This window comes from Sciurus vulgaris, assembly GCF_902686455.1.
Source record: "Sciurus vulgaris genome assembly, chromosome: 12".
NCBI lineage: Eukaryota > Metazoa > Chordata > Mammalia > Rodentia > Sciuridae > Sciurus > Sciurus vulgaris.
Window position 1 is genome coordinate 53,737,917 of NC_136473.1, and position 23,533 is coordinate 53,761,449.

Here is a 23,533-nt window from a genome sequence, read left to right on the forward strand (position 1 = left end):
CCCTTTCAAAATGCCCATGTGCTGAAGGGTTATAAGGAACCCGTAAAGACAGATTTCCCACTTAACCCACCAGATCTCCCACAAAGCCAGTCACCAAGCCAAGGCTGCAGGTAGCAACTCACCTCCACTGTCCTCCAGGATGCTGAGGTCACTCACAGGGAAGAAGAAGCTGCACGGAGTCTGAGCCACATGCTACACCACCAGTTGTTTGGGATGCTTGCAAACAAATAAAAGAAACACATTCACTCCAGGGCTGCAGTGACACACCTGGGCAGGGAGTGGGACCCAGGAACCTGCATTTTGATAAGCTGTTGGGGTGATTCTGAGGGTCACTAAAGTCTGAAAATCTCCACAATGAACCTCCGTTTCCCCATCTGTACTGTGGGAACTGGAAAAAAAGATACTGGAGTATTAAGTGAGTGTCACTGCAGGGTGCTCAAGGGGACCTTAGGTACTTAGTAGGCTGGAGAAATGTCAGGGCTTTTTTTTTTTCTTTTTTCTTTGAGATGGGGTCTCACTAAGTTGCCCAAGCTGGCCTCAAACTTGCCAGCCTCCTGCCTCAGCCTCCCTAGTAGCTGAGTTTACAGATACGCACTACCCAACCCAGTAGGGTTTTTCTCTTGTTTCCCTGCATCTTGAGAAGGTCCTGGGAGATGACTGAGGAGACAGAAGCACAGGGAAGGCAGAAACCCTGTGGAACCAGTAGCAACAGGACCAGCGTCCTCTTCTCTGCCCTATTTCTCATGTGTGCTCAGTGCCAAGTCCCTCATCCTTCATCAAGTCAAAACCCGACTCACTGGGCAGGTCCTGAGGGAGTCCCTGGCAGTGCCAGCTTTGGGCCTGGCAATCAAGGACGCTGGAGCTGCTGGATTTCTAGGTTCCTGTCATCCGTGATGGAGGGACCATGACTCATGGCATGAGTGAGTCTTTTGGCCTCTAAGAGGCAAGAACTATTTCAGAACTCAGATCATGGGAAGGCTTTTAGGGAAACTCAGAGTACAAGTACTTTCCTCTGGATTCAGCTCATCACTACAACGTGGGCTCCACCTTTTTACTCCCCTTTGCCTGATTTATAACACACTTAGGTCTTAGTGTGGACCATCAATGTTTAGAAGACCCTTCCAGGGCTTTTGAAAACTGGTAAATAGTAAATAAATTGCAAAATTTGCACAAAATGCTTTAAAAAAACACAAACCCAAAACTGAAAAAAAAAAAAAAAAAAAAAGCAGAAAAATTAGCAGGTCTTTCTTCCCATGCTTAAAGCAGTAGCAATGATTTGCCTGTCCAGTCTGCCTAATGCTGGCCCATTTGGCTCATCTCCAAAAGGGCCTTTCAGGTGCAAGAATCCACTTGGAGTTATTTTAAGACGAATGTGACAAAAGAGTCTTGATAGTGGAAATTGTGATTTTCAGTAGCGAATACCTAGTAGTGGTCAAAGAGGAGGGGGAGGTCCAGTTTTGCAAGCTCTCTGCTGAGTTTCTAAACTGGAACCTGCTCTTTACATCCAGGTGTTGCAGTGGCCTCTAAACAGCGGCTGTCAGTGGCCCTTGCCACTGTGTTTTGTTTTTTCCATAGAAAAAACATGAATTGTGAGTTAAGTTCCAAATGAGCCCTTTGAGAAGATAGGGCTGCTCTTTGACTCTGTCCAGGTATTTCAGAGGAAGCTGCCTTCTTGGGTCTGGAGCAATCAGCACAGTTTTCCTGGAGAGAGTCCTCTGGGCACAGTGCTTGGGCATCTGATGTCCACAGCTGCCTTCATCTCCGGTTTGGGGATAGTTTAGCTAAAGGCTTCCATTTTCACACACTGCATGAATTAAGCATAATAGCTTAATTTTGCATGTCAAACTCTAAAAATCTCTGTTCAGTCAATACCCAAAAGAGAATGGATATTTTCTGGCCTGGGCAGCTGCTCTAAAGCTGAGTCATGTCCCCCCATTAGCTCCCACGTCCTGAGCCTGCTGCCCTGAGCAGAGACCATTGGTGGGACTCAGGCTTGGCCTGTGGCCTCCGACAGGAAATGTCTAGCTTGTTTAGAAGACTTGATTATTCTAAATGGCTTCTGCTTAAATTCTGAAACATGTAAAACTACATGTCTGGCAGAGGGAGCTTGCTCTGGTAGTAACTGTGTCACAGTGACACTTTGGGCCCCAGCTTTCCTTGGTGCAGTGTACACTGTAGAGAGCTCAGGGCTCAGACCAAGCCTGAGGCCCGTTTTATGGCTTTATGTTCTTAGTTCAGGACTGACTAAAACCAATGGCTTTATTAATCTTCTGCTTCACAATGAGGGAAAGAACTTTTATAAAACGGCTTTTAAAAGATCATGAAATGGCCAGGCGAGGTGGCACGCACCTGTAATCTCAGAAATTTGAGAGGCTGAGAGGCAGGAGGATTGAAAGTTCGGGGCCAGCCTGGGCAACTTAGTGAGACCCTGTCTCAAAATGAAAAATTAAAAGGCTTAAGGATGTAACTCAGTGGCAGAGCACCCCTGGGTTCAATCCCCAGCACCAAAAACAAACCATGAAATAGTTTTATTCATGGAGAAAAAGACATCAAAGCACTAACCTAATGTCACCCGACTGTGATTCCCCTTTTACTTGGTTACAGCACAGCCTCGAGTCTCTGGGTAGATACCCTGACTGTCCTTTGATTGAGGGCCAGGCTGGGCAGGAGCACTTCTCGTCTTGGGAGGCCCTGGCTGGGGGAGCCTGAAACCTCTGTAGTGGTGGCATGGGGATGGCATCTGGGTTGAGGGATGTGGGTCCCAGGGGTGCTGGACAAGGCCCGACAGCTTGGAGCTGGGTCAGGGGTCTGCAGCCCAGAGCCTGGGAGTTTTAACATCTGTCCAGGAAGGGTGAAGCCAGCTGGTGAGGACATAAGTCTGTTTAGGGAAGAACGTCGAAGAACAAATTATCTGTCCACTAAGAGGATTATCTTAAACATGGAGATGAGTTTATGTGTTTATGTATTTATTTGGTAATGTCTCTTTCAGCTGCCTGGTGTGTTCGGTAGCTGTTGCCCTGGACAGGCTGTTTGGTTTGGTCCTCAGTGTTCAGTCTGGGGAGGGGATTCCCTTTCAGTCCCTTGGTATGAATCACTTACAGTTTAGAAAACAGCGTAGGAAACTGACTTGTCTGTGGTTAATCAGTTGGCCCTATGACTTTTAAGCATTCTTGGCAGTGAATTTACTTTCTAATTTGATTTAAACTTGTGCATGGATCCAGCAGCCATATGTGATTATATTCAAGATCATCGACAACCTCTCATTACACCAAAGGACTCACAGGGTAGAGCTGGAACACAAGCAGGACAAGCAGACACAGACCTGAGGAGGGGAGGAGAGGCCTATTTGTGACCAGAAGCAAGGGGAAGAAGAACTTTGGAGATGGGGCAGCCTGGGTGAGGGTGAGCAAGGTTTGGGTCTGGTTGAGGAAGGACACATGCAAGAGCTGGGCAGTGTATGTGTCCTAAGTGGGACCTGGAAGTGGCCACCTAGTCTGGTCCTTCCTGGAGTCCAAGGGCTTTGCCCAGCTGACTTAAGGCTCCCACATAGTTAGCTACCTGCCGGACAGATGGTGCTTGAATAAAACAGCAAATACACTGAATAAAATAAATTACAAAGCCTTCTCCTGAACCAAGATTTTTTTGGAAAGAATTCTAAATAGATGAAAACAAACAATTTGATTTCAACCAAATTGTTTTTTTGTTTTTATCCTGATTTTCACCCGAATTGTCAGTCTCAAAAATAAACACTGATACATTCCCAGAAAATATTTTTCAAATAAAAACTGACTCTGTTAAAGTTTGCCCTGATTCTTTCAAAACTGTGTACAAGACACTGTCAACCAAAGTGACTTGCATATTTTTTTAAATAAACTTGAACATATGCAGCTAAAATGTCATTAACTCCCTGCTGCCTGAGTGTTTTTAAAGAGTGACATAAGACCCCGGGTGCTGTGTTTCTAACATGAGGGTCTTTGTGACCCTCAGAGAAACTTCCTCAAGTGATTCAAAGAGTGACTTTGTCTTTTCCACTGAGCACTCTGGGCATAACACTGAAAAGCGCACAGGGTTTCATTTAAGCCCGGCTTGCTCTTCTGTTAACAGTTCACTTTGTCCAAGAGTGAATACTTTCAGAATAAGAATCATGGAAAAAAAATAAGTTAAATTTTATGTTGCTTCGGATGCATTTGCTCCACTTATTGCTTCCTGAGTCAGACATTACATTTTGCAATATAAATTCACAATCAAGATTTTAAAGGGAGCTAAATATTTTAATCCAATTAGACAAGTGAACAAAACACTGAATATTACATGTAGTGTAGATAAGTGGTTCTTGCCTTTAAAAGACTGTAATTCCGTCACATTACAACCCCAAATGTCAATGTTGTCTTCATTTTTAACGCTTTCAAACATGAGGCAGCCAGAGGCTCTACTCTCTGCTGTTGGTGACACTGTCTGTCCTTTGGGAATTCTTAAAATCTATTCACCATGGAAACATGGTTCACATAAAACACAAACACCTGCCTGTGCTCACAAAAAGTGCTCCTGACTTAAAGGACTCAAGAGCCAGAAGATGACAAACTCAGACCCACCCGCTGTGGAAGTGTGCTCTGGGAGAGGGTGACACAGTGGACGCTGGGCCCTGACACTGACCCCTTATGTGAATGCACAGGCATCCCTGGCCTGTGTGGGGCTGCCTCCCCACCGTGACACGAGTCCCAAGTCCAGCCCAGACACTGTTTTACAGGAAGTGTCATCTGTCTGCAAGACAATCTTTCCTGCATCTGCTTTTTCCTTGCTGTGGCACCTACAGTTTGGTGCCTTTCTTGGAGACCGACCATCAAGGGAAAATGGGCCCTGAGCTCTGATTGCTGCCACACTGCTGTGAGGGAAGGGTGGATGCTGGCCTGTGCTGACCTTGCTGTGAACCGCTGGCCTGCTTTGCAGCTGGCAACAGCTGGATTCCCAGAAAGGCTCTGCAGAGCCCATCCGGTGGGGGTGAGCCCTCTCCGTAGGAGCTCTGGTTACTTGTGCTAGGGAAGCTGGACTGCGGAGACCTGGAAGCCCAGTGCCACTGACATGGTGGAGCAGCGCCACCTTCAAACAGGTGAACCATCCTGCTCTAAAGCCACACTTCCACTACGTTCTACAGAGCGCGGATGAGGATGCTTTTCCTTCCAACAGATGGATGGCACTGAATGCTCACGTGGCTGGTTGATTCCACGTGGCCCTCCACGTTGGCCCTTCTTAATTCCACTAACAGCAGGGTGGTTGTTCTGGTGTCCCTGCACTAATCTGCATGGGCAGGTGGGAGAGCCCAGCAGTAGAGTCTGGACTTGGAGGGCATACTTCTGGGTCCAAAGCTTAGGTCTGCACCCCTTCAGGAAAACAAACTGTTTAGCTTCCATATCACTTGATTTCTGGCAAAAACAAAACAAACAAAAAAACAAAAAACAAACAAAAAAAAAAAACAAAAAACCCAGCTTCCCTTTTAGAGGGAGATTTGCAGATTTGCATGTTACCCAGAGCTTAGAAAAGATGACCATGACATTAACAGGTTAGTATGCTTGAAGGGGCCTTTTGAGACAAATCATTTTAATATCCTTTTTGTACAGATAGAAGAATAAAGCCCACAGAGATGGAGTGAATGGGACTGGGAAATGAAAGGATAAGGAAAGGAACTTCTGAACTTCTCCAGTGACCTGGGCCACAGAATGAATGGCAGGAGTTGTGTATCCTGCTGGGTAAGCAGGGGAGGGCTAGAGCCCAGAGCAGCACCAGGATCCAGCCCTTGGCCACACAGAGGCAGGACCTGGGACTGCCCCGGGGCTGTCAACTCAGGGCCAGCTTAGAAATGCCCAGAAGGAGGTGGGGGTCTGCCCTCTCTAGTAAAAACAGACCCCTAGGGGCTGGGGTTGTAGCTCTGTGGTAGAGCACTTGCCTAGCACATGTGAGGCACTAGATTCAATCGTCAGCACCACATAAAATAAAGGTATTGTGTCCATCTACAACCAGAATTCAAAAAATAAAAATAAAACAGATGCCTAATTTCCAGAGGTGTAGGGAACAGACCCATATTTTGACCTGGCCACATACAGAATGTACAAACAATAGAGTGCAGAGTAGAGAGCAAGATGTGGGCTGCAGGGAAATTACCTTTGGAAGGGCTGCTAAAAGGCTAGGCAGAGAAGCCCAGAGAAGAGACCAAACGGCAGCAGGGGCAGGCTGAGGCTGCAGTGTGGAACAGCTTCCTTAAGCACCTCCCCAGGCTGCCACCACTGCCCTTTCAGGCCAGCTTGGAAATAAAGCAACAGAAAAAGCTGGGGTGTGGGGGTCAGTCCACAGCATGGTTGCCTGAGGAACAATTCAGATCATCCAGAGTAGCCCATTTCTTGAACTCTAAAGTCAAACTAAGAAATAGAAAGTCAGGGTGTTGTGTGGAGAGAAAGCTCTGAGGATTCAAAGTGAGAAGTGAATGGGCTAGCAATGGCGGGCTAGCAGACGGGGGCATTTCTGTTGCCTGAAGGCAGTACTTCAGGAGCAGCTGCCAATGCCCTGGTGCTCTCCTCTGATCCAGAGGCAGCCACAGACCCTCTGCAGATGTGGCCTCACACCCTGGAGGGGCATAGCAGGAGCCTTGATGACAAGCTGAAAGGCAGGAGGACCTTGGTGGTTGGGTGGCTTGAGCCACAGTTCCGACTGGCTCACTCCCTACAGGCACACACACATTCCTCCAGGGCAGTGAGACCGGGTTCACAGGGTGTGGACAGAGGAACCAGCTTTGGGAACACATATTACTGGTGCCCTCGGAAGGGGTGATGGGGAAGCTGGTTCTGTTAGGGACTCCGGTCTTAGTGGCTCCAGACAAGTGCAGGATGAGGGGAATACTGAGAAGCCTCACTAAGGATTCAGCAGAGTGAGAGAGTGCTGCCTTCAGCAGATAAAACAGTGAGGTGACAAAAATTATTCACTCAGGTAAATGCACACTGGAGGCTTCTTAGGGGTCCAGCCTGCTATAGGCACTTCTGTGAACCGGAAGTGCTGTGATGTGAAAGTGAGGCTGCATATGGGGCTTCCCACCAAAACCAGATGCAATGTAAAACACAATGACAGGGACAGCCGGTTTGCTCCAGGGGGAACTCAGGTCGATGTCCACGTGCTCCTGTTGAGGACCTCACATCTGTCGCCTTTTGCAGCCATGGCAGCAGGCAGCCACCAGTTTCAGCAGAGCAGTCTGAGTGGCAGCGAGGGACAGATCAGCCGATGATGAATTACTAGGTGGCCCCAGAGCCCATGGGCATTACAAAGGCTTGTTATGAGACGTGATGCCAGTTTCCTGGGGTTTAGTTGAAAAAACAATTCTACAACACATTTTACTTCTACTTCAGGTCTTTACCATGTTCTGTATTGTGTGTATGGGGTGAAGTGTGCTTTCTACCCAGCGAATTCACATTTTTCTTTTTGAAATATGCCAGTGGGTTATGCTTATCCTAGTTACAAAGTCACTCTAGAATTTGTAAGGTCAGGAAATAAGCCACTGTGTGGAGGTATCCAGGCCACCAGGCACTGCCATCCTTGGCCAACCCACAAAGCAGGGTTGTTCAGACCCCACTAATCAGCTCTAGGTGAAGGCACTGGCTGTGGTCAGCTGGAGTCGGTGGCAGGCTTTGTGCTGCCCAGGAGAGAAGGGAGCCCCTCTGCAATTGGCAGGGTTCTGGGGCATGGTAGACTCCTGGTGGCCCCCTCAGGAAGGGCCCAGGAAGCCTAAGAGGGCCCACCCACCATCCATCTCCCTAACTTGAAGTGTGTCATGATGTCAGCTCACTCTGGTGGGCAGAGGGAGTCCTGATGTGCAGTACTTGCATGTCCTGACCGAGCTGTCCCTGGAATTCTAGCAGTGCTGGTCCACCACTGTTGCTTGATGTTCACAGTTACACAGACCAGGCTGGGCCCCTGGTCCTTCAGCGCATTACCATGCACCTTTTGAAGTGTAAACTGGAATTTGGAAAACACCTGGACTTCACACTCCTGGAGGCAGGACTGTGTTGTTACTCATCCTATACCCCTTAGGGCACAGTTGGGACTCAAAGATTGTTTTGTGAAAGGTTACCACTCTAGTGCTTTCTGATGCTATTTCCTGCTACATTTTAAACTTATATGAACAGCCATATCAGTAGAGGCAGATAACAGTACTCAGTACTATGTGGTTCTCCCTTCAACCCAATTTACATAAAGTGGTTTCAAAATGTTTACTGCTTTTGTTTAAAACCAGGAGACCCCAACACCCCAGATTCCCTCTCCTAGCACGTGGGAGGTTTCCATGCAAAAGTGCCTCTGTACATTGCAATAAACTGTCTGCAGCTAAAAATGGGAGTGTTCAGTTTGTATTGTTTCACCAGGAATTTTTTAGGGACTCTCGGCTCACACCATGTTTTTCATCCTTCTTTACCCACTGTAATGTCAGATCCATTTTAGCACATATTAGTGTCTCCTTCCCTGGAGAGGGGGAGAGGTGGCTTTCTGGACATGTCCTAACATCAGATATCTGTATTTGGAGAAACAATGTTCTGTAGTAAAGGTGGCCTTCGGATTTGAAAGCACTAAAATGAAATTGTTAAGCTTACATTTACATGCAACAAGGGATTTGATCTGTGGTCAGTATGAGACGCAAAGGTTTCATCAACTGGTTATATATAATTTTCTCATTTTTACCAAGAGAATTTTTTGTCTCTAGAAATTTAGTAATAAAGGGTGACTAAACCAGCAAATGAGAAGACAAATCACATTGAGGAACATGATCTATTTAAACTTACTTTTTATTATCATTTTTTCCAGTTACCCAGCATGCCACAATCTGATTGCTGACCTGGATGAAACAGAGTGAAATAAATGGTTTACAAAGAGATATTTACATTCATCTGATTTGTACTTAATATGCCACAACACACCGCACCTTCCCAGGGTAACACCACCTTGGACTGCTATGGGGCTGGTCCTCATGCCAAGTACTTTGTCCCTGCACTAGGAACCGGCTAGAATTGAAGTCTGAACCTGGATGAGGAGACTCCCGGCGTGAGTTCTCAGAAATGGCTTGAAGTTACTGTTTTTAAATATGCTCATTTTAAATATGCTAGGTTATACATAGGAATTTCAATAAATGACCTTTTTTAAAGACTTAAATTGTAACGTTTCCTTTTTACCTTGCAGTAATGAACACAACACACCAAAAAGGCACATATTTTAACTAGGCCAGATGTATTAAAGGACCAGACTTTTGCTGCCATTATTCTTTCCCTTTTCCTGATCTGTATCGTCCTTTGTCTTTCTTTGCTTTTAATCAACATCCATTATTTGTCGTCCTATTAATATGTGCACATTCAGGAGACACCAGGAAGCACTGTGTATTATTACTCTTTCCATTCTGTAAACAACAAAAACTGACAAAAAGAAAAGCATCTTTGGCTCGGTGGTGTCAGATTTTATTCTTCAACAGCAGTACTTGAGCCTATTAGAAAATTTCTTAGAGTATATCAAATATCTGTACACAGATCATTATTTTTGGCCTAAAATAGCATTTCTACTATACACAGTCAAGCCCTCAAATGTTTGAAAGGAATAAAAGTGGACACTGAGGCTTCAGCTGGGACGAGCCCCTGACCGCGCGCTGTTCTCCCTGGCCAGCAACCCGTCATCAGCATCATCACAGATCTGATGGCACTAGATGCTCAGCCTTGCCACTCACAATTTCATGGATTAGACTTTGAGGTGGTGGCATGATCCACACAGAGACCGCTCTAGCCTCTGGAGCATGTCAAAGGCTGAAGCCTGAAACAGCGGCACTTCTATTCAGAGTCAGAAGTGTTTGATTTCATCGAATGTGCTAGACATAAAGGCTGTCACAAGATATTTTAACTGTCCTTGATTCTGTTTTAGGTATACCATGAATAAATTATACAATATTCTAAAAATAGCACCTTTAAAGAATGTTAGAGGTCACTTTATTTCAGCCTCCTGGATCCATCAACCTCAGTGATTCTGAGAGAAGAGCACATGTAAGAATGTCCCCAAATTTGGCTGTGTGACATACATACATGCCTGACTCTGGTCCCTAAGCTTTTCCTCTCTCTGGCTGAGTCACAGGAGCAAAGCCAAGTTCTACAATAGTAGCTTTATGAGGTAAAATCAGAAAAAGGCCCCATCCAAAATGATTCAATGTAAATCAGATTGTAGTCCAGCCCTCCTACCAAATATGACCCATGTCCAAGTTCATTAATTGCCATGAAATATTAAAATCACACTCTTAAGAAAGTAGTATGTAGAGCAGTACATAATCAGGAAGACATTACTGATCAACTACACTCCCTAAAATTCTGGGTCCAAATCATTGGTTGTGAAGATTACCAAGGTCTGAATAAGTCTTCACGTTCTGGCCCTCTTCCAGCCCTGGCTTCACAGGTCTTAAACCCAGTGCTGAGAGGCCAGCATCTCCCCTTTGGAAATAGCCCTTCATCAAAGTTTGTACAACCACACTATTGCCATTTTACTGACATAAATATAATTCCCTGTGTTGTGTTTAGAGCTAGGAGGAATTTACATAGTTTCCTGTCACATCTTATAAAGAGTAGGTTAATACCAGGTGGGGCTATTATATTTTTTCTTTCAGAAAAGAATATTAATTTTCTGAGATTACAGAACCACATCCAACAACAACAAACAGAGAAGTAGCAGATTGACATAGTGCTTTATTTAAGCTGTCTGTACGAAGGAAAATAATGTGCATCCCTATCATATACGTGTAAAAATACTAAGGATGTACAGTGTACAAAAACAGTTTCTTGTTATTTCACATCCTTGTGGGTCATATACTTAAGGAAATAAACAGTTTTAGTATGACCAACAGTAATAGTAATACAGTTTCTTGGGTTCATAGTTGCGTCTGCTTAAAATCCTTAACCAGATGACTAGATCTTGCGCGGATCTAATGAAAGAACTAGCAAGGTCAAGAAATGTCACAAACTATAAAGCTACAGGGAGGTAATTCAATTACCAATTTAGAGGTTTTCTTTTTATTTAAATAAATACTTTACATTTCATGCTTGCCTGTAATGCACTACCAGGAGCAAGATAAGGAAATTCTACTGTAGACAGTACAAACGGTAGCAGCAAAGTGTGTACATTGAGGTGTAGTATATAGACCCTGCAGTTAGTAAGGAAGGCCCTTACTTTTGTACTCTAGGAGAAGCAAGTGGCCCCTGCAAGAACAGTCAGCTTTAAGAAGCCGGAAATCAGGTATGGGAATGGAAAACAATACTGGAATAATGCTGTGTAATTAGTATAGAAAGCAAAGCTGTGAGCAACCCTGCCAACAATCCAGGCAGAAGTGGCCAATTTCCTCCAAGATGGCTGCATTATGACAAGAGGTCACACTTCATGACAGTTAGTATGAGCTGGAGTTCACAAAGTTGGAACTGTATTCCAACAGGTTGATTCTAGGTGTCAGGCTGTTCTACCTGCCAGAATACAAAACTACAGCTATGGGCAACACAGGGATGTTTCATAATCTCCCTCTGCACACCTTTCTGTGTTCCATCATGCCTCCATGCCAGATGACTTGAGATCTGGGAGTAAAAGGAAAGGATCCTAGAAATCAAAGCCAAGAACACACCTCGTTTGACACTGACGAGGCCATGAAGGGGAGACTGAGCACTGCACATGGTGGGGACTGAGGGCCAGCTGTGAGAGCAGTGGCCAGCCTGGGGCATTATCAACGCCTGTCATTGATCTTTAGGAAGTATCCTTGGCCAATGTCATGGAAATCACCTTAAGATTTGGGGGCAAAAACCAAAACAAAAGCTATGTGCTTAGTGTACAGTGTCATACTTTCCCTCTGAAGGACCAAATGCTCTGAACATCAGACAGTCTCAGCTTCCTTGTCTTCCTCTCACCAGTTTCTTTCTTATATATTGGATGCAAGACAACTTAAAGGACAAACCTTCTAGTCTACTTTCTTGTCAATGTGGAACATTCAATGTAATTCCAAATGAAAAAAAAAAAAAAAAAAAAGCTATAGATGTAAATAAGAATAAACTACCATTTACTGTAATTTCCTACTTAATACTAAGAATGAACTTCACTCAAGTAGAAATATGAAAAATTAGGATAAAGTCTATGTCTGAATATGTCTTAGCTGCCTTAGTAAAATGCCCTTTAACCCCCATCAGTCCCAGTGGCCCGCCCACCGCCAGCAGTGGCTTAAGAGCTATAATCCACGCTTCCAGAGCCAAGAGGCTAAGACATCTGCACATGAACATGATTCATCCTACTTAGAAAGTCACTTGCTCTTTCATACAATGCAAGCATAATACTACATCATTCTGTAGTCTTCCATTTGGGAGCTGTCAGTTTATCTAGTACACATTTCCATGATCACTCCACGGGATGGGATGCCCTCATGCTTGCTGCAAGAAGGGACCCTGCCCCTGGACTTCATAGGCTGCTTTGGAAAATGTCAGCTCCTAGCACCAAAGGGTTTAATCTGAAGGTCATCATTAATGAAGGAGAAAGATGAGGTTTGCATACATGTCCCCTCTCAGTGAAAAATGTTGGGATTTGGAGACATGAGTATGTACAGAAAAAGAAAAGCTAGAGGTGTTCTTTTTTGTTTTGTTTTGTTTTCCCTGATGGCTTAATTCAGTGATAAATGTACCTTGATCAGAATAAACACACCAGATTCTTATCCTTTACTGCCTACCTCATAAATACTTGAGATATGTTCATTTTTCTGAGTAAATGTCATTTCTTATCATCATTTGGGTCTCAATTTTCTTCCTTATGTTATGCTGCCAGGCCATCCTAATATTTCAGTTCTCAAGTGAGCAAACATCAATATCTGTTTCATTAACCCCTTGGCACAAACAGTTGAGGATTTTCTCATTTTCAGCACCAAGGGGTTAAATGATAGCATCTCTTCTCCAAAAGCTAAATTCTAATCAATCTGTACAATTTCAGAACCTTATCAAATTTTTTTACATAGGAGAAAAAGTGCATGGTTCTCATCGGCATGTATATTTCTTGCACATGGGTCAAAAGAAACTGCAGTAAGTCTATTTCATGTAAGTTGGAGCTGCATTTGCTAACATGACATATACTTCTCATCACTAAAAATAAATACTACTGCAATATAAACAAAACCATAAAAGGACATTCAAAGTTGTAACATCTGAGAAAAAGCTAATTCACCTAGAACTGAAAGTAAAAAATGAAAACTAATAAGGCAAACACCTGTTTACCTTGGTGTACAAATTTTGGTGAAAGCAGGATCATTATACCTGTCTACATTCTTCAGCCATCAGAGGTGATAAATATCAAGAAGGGAAAAGGGTTGCCAAGCACAGGGGAAAATGCCCTCTGGCACAAAGTGTATCATGAGACCCTTTAAGTGACTTTGATTCTGTGCATATGCCTTCATTTCTTGGTAGAACAATGTCCATTTGCCCATGATTGCCCGTGAAGTCTGGATGTCCACGTGTGGTACCGGGCTTCCTCTGCAGTATCCAGTAAGAATTAAAAAAAAATACACACACACACACGTATATTTATATTTATATACATGTATATATATATGTGTGTGTATATTTATATTTATACACATGTATATATATATATATATTTATGTATGTGTGTGTGTGTGTGTATATATACACACATACACAGACGTGTGTGTGGTGTGTGTGTGTGTGTAATACTCAGTTCTCTCTCAAGTGCTTCCTAATAAATTCCAGCCAAACCTTAGTGATACAGACTTACTTTATGCACTGATTGGACATCCTTAACTAAATCTGTGCATATGCACATCACCATCCTTCCACAATTGCTTGTTCTGAAGTGTAGACTAAATCTTCTTAGTCTAATTAGTTTTTGATTTATCTTCTAGAAAGTTAAAAAATGTACCTAGAATCAGTGTATCTCATTCAGCCTTCGCTGTTAGGGAAAAACAAAAACTGAAAGACCAAAAGATGACAACTGGTGCACAAATGAACAATGGTAGGCTCATGACTTCCAAAGATTGTAAAATTACTTCTTAAAGTTGCTATAATAGTAAGACAGTAGCAGCAACAGCATGAGACCTTAGACTGAGATACAATTTCATGCAAAAACAAAAACTGGAGTGTGTCTGTGTATATATGTGTTTTCATGTGAGTGAAAGGTGGCGAGGGGTGAAGACCCGTGGCTGGTCTGGGATGTCGGAGGAGCCCCTGCTATCTTTAAGAGCTAGGACTGGTGATGATGCCCAGGAATCATTTTCAGGAATAAATCTAAGATGATAGTGAAGTAGCAGAATGAAAGACTTATTCTCGTCCACTTGCAGAGTAGGAGAACTGAGGGAAATGCGGCCGCCGCTCATTGTCCATGCAGTCCATACCATCCTCGTCATCTGTGGGCAGGAAACAGCTGTCTTAATTTCACATTTATTTTTTGCAACATTATTTCTGGTCTATGTTTTTTATCTTCTAACATAAGAAGGATTAACAGAGACAAGAGCTCCCATAAACTTGTGTTATCACTAAAACACATAGTAATTATACTTTTAAAATTACCCAATTTTCATAAACCCATGGTCTGTGCAGAAATAATACTATAAAATCATCTCCAAGGCATCAAAATCTCATGACTCAATGAAACTGAGGGGGAAAAAAAAAAAAACTACCACTGAAGAAAACTAAATTTTTAAAGGAATAATCTTTAATAATCTTTTATTTCATAAAACTATGTATGTCCAAATTACAGAAGCCAATGAATTATACAGCACCCAAAATGATCTATAAAGGATCCATTATCACGACTTCAAGTGCTCACATTTTTTTCTTTCTGGTGCTTAAGTGTGATTGCAAAATAAAGCTTCCTATGCAGTTTTATTCAACATCTAACATCTGCCTTAACTCACTGTTCTCAATTTTCCTACACTAAAATTTTAAACTAGAACAAAAGACTAAGACAAAGAAAAAAAGGAAAAGATGGCAGCATCCAAGACCTAATTCATCAGGAAACTGATCAGGAGAAAAGATTTAAAAGTCACCAAAAAAGGCTGCTTATGCTAAGATGCTCCTTCTGTTCTCCTGTATTTACAAGATCACGAATGATCACACCTCCTCTTCTCATGACTGTTGTGTGATTACAACCCTGCACTAGCAGGAAGCTCTTCCTTGGATGTGGCCATTCACTTGGTTACTCTTGTCAACATGTGTTCCCTGTGCAACTGTTTGGGGCTGAGTGCCATGCAGACTCCATCAACGGAGCTCAGAACAAAGTTCTTGTGGTCCCTGAGCTCACCATCCACTGGGGAAAGTGCTCCATTTAAAGTCTCTCCTGCTCTATTCTAAGCTCATTTAATTGAATGCTGTCTTATAACCAACCAAAATAAAAACCTTTTTTCTTCAAGCAAAATAACTCTATTTCTTCAAATCCATATCAAAGGTACATTACAAATTCCTTTCACTTTTCAGCCTCTCCAGGGAGTACTAACCAACTTTGTAAGGAGAGCAAGAAAAGAGGCCAGACTCACTGTAATGCACACTAATCCTGTCACCCCACCAAGGGTACTTTGCCTTCATCTGAAGAACAAACATCTCTGTTTTTTCTTTTCTTACTGGTCTTGTTTTCTGTAGTCTGTTCTTAATGCAGAAGGTTCTCAGAAATGGAACCAAGCTGGTAGTAACCAAAATTTGCAACTTCCAATGTACCATAAAAATATTACTGCATAATCAACTGGGGAACTGAAATATCAGTCAGTATCTGTGGATCCCTGCTCCATGTGGGGCAAGGAACTCTGAGGGCCTCACTATGCAAACAGAGTATAGCCAGCATTTCCAGATAGTGCTGCAGCTTAGGAAAATCTCTACCTCTTTATAAAAATTCTGGTTCAGTACCAATCAAATGATGTGCATCTTTCAGATCAAATACCTTAAGCAGTATTTTCTCCTGCATGAAAGCCAGGAGGATCTAGGGGACCATGACATATGTACTACTGAGTTGCACAATATAAAAACTCTCTAAGAAAAAGCAGCTGACATCTTAAGTATTCAGATGCTGACATGTGACAATCACATTTCAAAGAACAGTTTTTTCCCACTAACAGCTTTGTTTTGCTGAGTGTTTCTGCACTCAGCAAATGTGCAGTGAGCCCCGGACAGCATGTGTGGGGAAGTTTAGAGCTTATACCACTCAGCCACTGAGGGGCAGAGGCTTTGCTGGCTCCCTGGGCTATGACCAGGCCTCATCTTAGGCTGGCAGGGTTCAGCACTGGGTGAGCCAGTTACTTCGCATGGACAAGTACTGCATTTCCTTTTGAGGATGAATTTTTGCTGGACGTAAGCTGAGAATTAACAGTTTTTGCTTTGTTGCTTCAGTAACAAGTTTGCCACATTTCTGAATATGAAGAAATCTAAATTTCACAGATTACCTTTGAGGGTCCTACACCTTGATATTCTTTAAAGCCACACATCACTTGATCACTCCTGCTCCCTTCTGTTTTCTCAGGCTTGGTAACAGTGAAGGTTGAGGATCTGATCATGGCCCAACTGGGCATCAGCTTGGGAAGGAAGGCAGGGACATCCCCTGGGCCCTCAGTGCTGCTGGGGCAGGTGGGGCTGTAGTGGGAGGGAGGTGGGGGAAGGGACACTAAGTCATCTGACATGAATACTTTACTGCTACAAAAGGACCTCCACAGGTACAACGATGACTAGGAACATGAACTATATAAACAAACACACACCTGGAAAAAGAAAACAGAATGATCAACTCTGAACTATGTCTGGATCCTTGGATCCAAGGAGCATCAGGTCTCTAATTTTTTTTTAGAGCATTTAACAAATGTAATTATATAGCAGTAAAAGTGACCAAATCTCAAAGAATTTCTTTTTCTGTAAAAGGAAGGCAGAGGACCATTAATGGATGTAACGAAAGACGACACATTCTAAAATCTGTTCAATTAATTAACACTAGTAAGGACAATCTGGCATGTTACTGCAGCTGTTTGTAGAAAATGGAACATTTTGCCTTTCCTAACTGCTGATTTGTTCTAAAAAATAACTTCATTCTGTTTAATGGAAGCAAAATGGCAAGTGGAAAGACAGTTGCTGTCGAATGGCACTGCTGTGGACTTTTGTGAACAAAACCTCAGTGTGCTAGCTTTTAGGGTTGCTAGAATTCCTTACTTAGCACTATTGAGAGTTGCTCAAAGAAAAGATTATGTTCAAGTGTGATCCCAGTTAGGGTTTCACTAATTCTCCCTTTATCTGTCCCTTAAGGGAATAATCCACAGGACTATCAAACTAAAAACATTATTCTAGCCCTACTGGGACTTGGGGTTGCAGGGGAGGCATGACTAGCCAGCCTTGGGCAACAGGAGAGGTATCCGCTGTGCAGAGGTGTACTCCACAGAGCACCTTCATCTGCCAATAGAGATTCTCAATAGGAGAGTGAGTCCACAAGTCTACTGTTGCTCTCCCTTCCTGGACTGTGGTGCCCTTCAGGTTCAGGGGACACTGCTGGGCTCCTGTTTCTACATTGACCAGAACCTCACCCTACTTCTGATGTCCAAAGAGACAGGCTTCCATAGGCCTACTTGCAGAGTGCTGATACCCACCATGGAAGTCAGTATAATGTATGAGCTTCCTGTCTCTCCCTGTCTCCATGTAGAAACAAATAAAAAATCCCTTAAAGACACTGAGGCTTATTTAGCATGACCCACATCCAAAATGACATATATTCATTCCTTTCAGAAAAGAGCTGCTGAGTGATAAAACGTGACAAATCAGGAAAAACATTCTTGATGGCTTTTATATTGCATCACCATTTAATGAAGCTGAGGAACTAGGTTCATATTATGTTCTAGAAACCATGCTGAGGGCCTTAAGGTACATTCTAATATTTTAATCTCATTTCAGAAGTTCTAGAAACAGCAATAAAATGCATACAAGTGACAAATTCTCTTCAGGACAACTGCCACAAGTGCTTGGAGTTGGGGATAAAGTAGATAAGACGAACAATTCAGATTTTCCGTTCTTTGACAGCTGGGGCTTTAAAACTCAAGGCAATCATGAAATAACAACTGATTAGTTGGAGATACTGATAACAGTTTTTATTTGACTTATTTGTAACCAAGCAGACTTTTAAACTTTTCTGGTGGTCTTTGTAGCCTTACATTCCCTAACATCAGTCTTCCCCACAGTCCTCCATTCATGCCTACCCCTTTTAGCTACCTGTTTATTGTATTGGGCCTATTGTCACTTTTCAGGTAGAAGAAAAAGTAACATTATGGAGTGGTTAATCTAGTGGTTGAGTAACACCAAAATTAGGGTTATTCACACTTGGAGAAGTGTTTTTTCTAAAGAGATGGCTTCTCAGGCACATAGCAGAGCAAACACAGGGCTCCTAGAGATTCTTCATTCCTCTACTTACCTTTCCCAAAAGACAAAATGACCTGTCACATCCTAGAGCTAGTAAAGACAGAACATAAGATGATTCCTCAGATCTGAGCCCAGGGTGTTTTCATCTTTACTTGTCTTCCCAAACTTTCACTTTTAAATTTCGGAAATAAAATATCTACTCATGATTTTGCATTTATAAAGCCTACTTATTTCTATGACTTCCAAAATAATATATTTAACTGTCCTGAAAAAGTGTCCACAAATGCCAACAGTTCTGTTTAAGAATGGAACCAGTCTCAAAGAGGCTAAGGCCAAGGACATGTCAAAACCTTCCTTTCCCAATGCCCACTGTGGATATGGAGTAGGGAGACAAGCCAAGCACCCATGGCTAACAGCTCCAAGCCCTAAGGCCACCCCCAGGAACTTGCCACAGTCTGTGAATTCACACCTCTCTTAAGTATTCATTGAGTACCTACACTAGAGCCAGGCATCTAGCCGAGAGCTGGGGCAAGGAATGATTAAGAGACACTAGATCCTTCCTCTCAGAGCTATTGTGTCCCAGTGGCATAAACAGAAACAAACAAACAAAAAAATCTATCAGAAAAATACCAGCAAGTGAAGGTGCCAATGTAGAGAATAAGAGTATGAGGGGGTGGGGTCAGGCAGCCTGTTCCTTGTGCTGGGAGGTTAAAGGTAGCTTTCTGATATAAGTGTTCTCAGATTATGATCTGAAGAACAAGAGGGAGCCATTCATGCAAATATCTGGGACACAGAGAATCCTAGGCAGAAAGAACAATAAGGACCAAAGTCCCAAAGGCATAGTGAACCGTGGCACATTCCAGTTATGGCTGGATCATGGGGATCGAGGAAGAAGATGGAACTAGAAGAGGCCCAAGAGGTAGAAGGCCCAGATCTGACAGGACTGTGTGTGCCAGGATGACTAATTTGGATATACAGTGCAATGGGAACCATTGGAAGGATTATGTTAAGGAACAATTGTCTGATTTACAACTAGGGCTATATCCAAATGATGAGACTCAGCAAATGCTCTATGGTGGTAATTGTCCATGGGTTGCTCCAAACACTCATTGATGTTGCCCAGCATTGTCCCGTTATTCCTATTTAGACAGCCCTTAAGTTACTTGACCATGATTCCATAGGCTTCTTTCTAACATTGTCTTTGGCTCTTAATGATATTAAAATTCTAGTAATGGCACATAGAGTCCACTTTCACACACTAATATTTTACAACTTAACCTGGGCATCAGATGAGTTGGTGAGCTATGCTGTGGCTGCGACTGACACAATGGGGCCTTAAGCAGATCAACTTCTCCTTGCATTCCAACTTCTTCACTTTTAAATTCAAGGTTAAGAGGTTCTTAACTTCTTGAAAATTGAAAGAAAAAGAGAAGTGCACATATGCACACATAATTATATCTTTCATTTTAGGGTCCTCACAATCTCCTTGTTGCCAGGCCGTGAACTCCGGATTAAGAAGTTTTGGACCAAATGACTCCTAGTTTGTCTTTCAACATTAAAATCAGTTGACTATAGCCACTGCTAGAAAGCATTTCACTTCAGTCTTTCCCTCTAATGGGCATTCAGTGTACATGAGCACTACCAACTAATGGAAGAGGAGAAATGTGGGAAACAGAAGACAAGGAGAGAAACACTAACATGATGTCACTGTGTGAGCCTCATATGTGTTCCTTGAAGAATTTTTTTTAGCTATCCAAGTATCACCCCAACAATCAATCCTACCCTCATTCTGAAATTGATGATAGACAGACCTTTGTCAGCATGAAAAGTTTTGCAAGTTATACCTGATAACCTTTCCTTTCATTAAAGTTCACTTATTTATGGTATTTCTCTAAGTGTGGAGCATACCCTAATGTATGTGAAATGATTTGAGGTGATACATGGACATATAGCTTACGAAATATAATTTGTATGTATGAAAATTAATAGCAAACTAAATTATGTCTTCACAGATATTACTGCTTAAGAGAATGCTAATTGAAAAGGAGTGTCTGACCAGTAAATAATGGTCAGATGAGAACTGTCACATTTGAATGTAGCATGTGTATGAGCAAGGTCTAGGAAATGGAGGGCATCTCTTTTTTTTAGGATTCTTCTAGGTGGCATCAAAAGAATCTACTGGAGAATAGTGGGGAAGGGCTAATTAGTCTGTAATTTCATTTACAATAATTATTCATGTCATTTTTCTTTCCCAGAAAAGCTTTTCTTGCAGTCACCTTTGGTATTTCCACAAAAGGAAACCCATAATCTTAAATGGAATAGAATAAAAGTCACAATGGAATTTGATCTTAAAATTATTAAATGAGGCAGGCATGGTGGTGCAAGTCTATAATCCCAGTAATTAGGGAAGTTGAGGCAGGAGGATTTTAAATTTGAGGTTAGCCTCAGCAACTTAACAAGACCCTATCTCAGAATTAAAAAATAAAAAAGACTACGAGACTAGGGGTATCTAGGGGCATAGCTCAGTGGTAAAGAATCCCTGGTTCAATTGCCAGCCAAAACATCAACAACAAACCAAATGATCTTTTTAAAAAAAGGGCTATTTTCTTCAATTATTTTAGACTGTTATCAGTTACTTTCTAAATTTACTTACATTTTTCAGGTGGTGTTATTGTAATAGTCTGAGCTGTGAATTCTTCATCAAAATATCTGGTATCTGTCTCAGATGTTACTTGAGGCTTAAAAGGAGGTACAAGCTGAAAGAAGAAAAGGAAGAAACAGAGTACTGTTAACCAATTTCAATTTAGGAAAATTCATTTCAAGGATAAAATTAGAGAGCAAAGAGTGAAAGGAACAGTACAAAAGACTGAGTCACAGACGGCATGTGTGGCTTCCCTATCAACAGTCTGAAGACAGAACGGTGAGTTCTTGGCTGTTCTGTATAAAATTTGAGATATTATGTGAAACAGAACAACGGGGACCTATAAAATAGGGTGGGAGGAACATATTGAAAAAATTATCCTAATTGTGTTTTTGTTAACAAATGTATGTGCAAAGTCATATTCATGTTGACTTCTGTGACAAAATGCGGCTCTTCCTAGTGCAGCAAAAGGACAACCTTGTGGTTTTCTCCTCCTCTCCCCCTGCTTGGCTGAAGAGGTCAGTATTAGAAATATGGCAGTAGAGCTATTCACTATGTCATAGGAACTGTGCTGAACTTCACAAAGAACTCAGATTATTTGAGAGAGGCATTCATGCCTGTCCCTGCCCTGGACTAGGGACTTATGCAATCCCTAAAATTGAATGTTAAATTCTGTTCATAGTTTTTACTGGATACTCAAAGGGGTAAGTGCCAGAAAAAGAGATTCAGAGTAACTTCTCTAGAACTGACAGAGCTGGGCTTAGTGGGTCCTGCAGCAGACATAGGGGTGGGGAAAAAAATCCAGGCTGTTAAAGGTTATAAAAGCCAGATCCATGTGAAACTGGCCAGGAGGTAGCTGGGTTATCACAGGGTTCCTAATTATCAGGGCTCTGACTTCAGGGGACAGGGAAGGCCTAAGGGTTGTTTTTGTTTTGAAACACAGGATGCCTAGTTTCTCGGTCTGGAGTCAGACTGTATCATTCATTCACCATCATTCAGAACAGAACACAATTCTCACAGCAATGGAAAATGGCAAACAAGAATGAGAGACATTAGTATACTTTAAAAATATTTTATAGAAACAAATACACAATTGATTTTAGAGCAATACATTTTCCCACTCTCACTGTCACCAAATTTGTATTAAATCATAAGGCAAAAACCTTTAAATTATTCTCTAGACAGATTACATTTTTAAAGTTTTGGGGGATGAGCAAAGTTGAAAGCATGTTTTCAAAATAGAGAACCATATTTCAGTTTACAGCACATGTTACAAAGCATATCATTCTTTCTGTTTGCTCCCAGTACACAGGAATTCTAAGGTCTCATTTTTAGCAATCACTCATTTGGGGATGGAACCGAATTCAGATTCTATACATTAGCTACTAAGGACTACTAAGAACAATATGATTTTCTTTTCAGCACCCTTTAACCCCCCAGAACACATTTCCTTCCACCTGCTCTGTTAAGGAGACTGGACATTAGAAATTCGGCCACTCCATTGATAAAAACTTTACTTTTTCCATTCATCAATCAGTGTATTCTCTTCACCAGCAAACATATGCACACAAGAACACCACAGATGATACATACTTGAGAAGTTCTGGTTTTCGTCATAGAAAACTGAGGGGTAATTGCCCCTACCTGGCAGGAAACTGGGAGACCAGGCTTCTGATTGTGAGAATGAGTCCTTCTAACTCACCATGAATGTGCACCAAAGAGATCTTCCATTCTAAAGATAACCACAGAACATTCTTTTGGCAGAAATGGGCTTCTCTAGGGCAGTGGAACCAGGTTTTACACACTTCTGATTCACGTTTAATATCTCCATCCTTCTGAAGTAAAAAACCAAAATCTGCCTTCAAGTTGGAGGAAAACTGCTGCCCTTTTAGATGAGAGAATGATTACCTCTACCTTTAAAAAGCTGAAACATGGCCTGGGGTTGTGGCTCAGTGGTAGAGCACTAGCCTAACATTCGTGAGGCACTGGGTTCGATCCCCAGCACCACATAAAAAATAAATAAAGTAAAGGTACTGTATCCATCCACAACTAAAAATAGTTTTAAAAAGCTGAAGCACAGTTTCCAAGAGTACAGAGGAGCTTCACAGTCTGTTCAAATGTTAAGTTACTAGCAAGGACTTTACTAACCACATATATCAAATACTTTCTCCATTACTTTCTATCTTCACACTGCTCTAATTTTCTTCAAAAGTCATTTCAACATCTGATGCACATGCGTGTACACACACACACACACACACACACACACACAGAACATACATGTATTTGTTTACCTTCATCATCACATCACACTCCCAATAAAATATAAGTTCTATAATAGCTGGGACTTAAATTTTTAAAAAAAGGTTCTTAGGCATAATTAACACAGGGTAATTGGCACATATGAAGAGCACACAATTTATATTGACATAACTAAATACCCATGAAACCGTCACCATAATCAAGATAGTGAACATGTCAATCA

At 42.2% G+C, this 23,533-nt stretch overlaps 2 protein-coding genes across 6 annotated transcripts in view; one reads left to right on the forward strand and one right to left on the reverse strand.

The window, feature by feature from the left end:
* Positions 1–11,827, forward strand: part of SDCCAG8 (SHH signaling and ciliogenesis regulator SDCCAG8) — a 249,952-nt gene extending 238,125 nt beyond the window's left edge. For all 3 annotated transcript variants that reach the window (XM_079106102.1, XM_079106103.1, XM_079106104.1), the window contains one exon: positions 8,836–11,827. In XM_079106102.1, the coding sequence (XP_078962228.1) occupies positions 8,836–8,865 (30 nt within the window). In that variant the 3' untranslated portion in view covers positions 8,866–11,827. The remainder of the gene's footprint in view (positions 1–8,835) is intronic.
* AKT3 (AKT serine/threonine kinase 3) overlaps positions 10,723–23,533 on the reverse strand; it is a 311,937-nt gene continuing 299,126 nt past the window's right edge. For all 3 annotated transcript variants that reach the window (XM_079106138.1, XM_079106137.1, XM_079106139.1), the window contains 2 exons: positions 21,061–21,163; positions 10,723–14,434 (listed from right to left, as the gene is read on the reverse strand). In XM_079106138.1, coding sequence (XP_078962264.1) covers positions 14,349–14,434; positions 21,061–21,163 — 189 coding nt within the window. In that variant the 3' untranslated portion in view covers positions 10,723–14,348. The remainder of the gene's footprint in view (positions 14,435–21,060; positions 21,164–23,533) is intronic.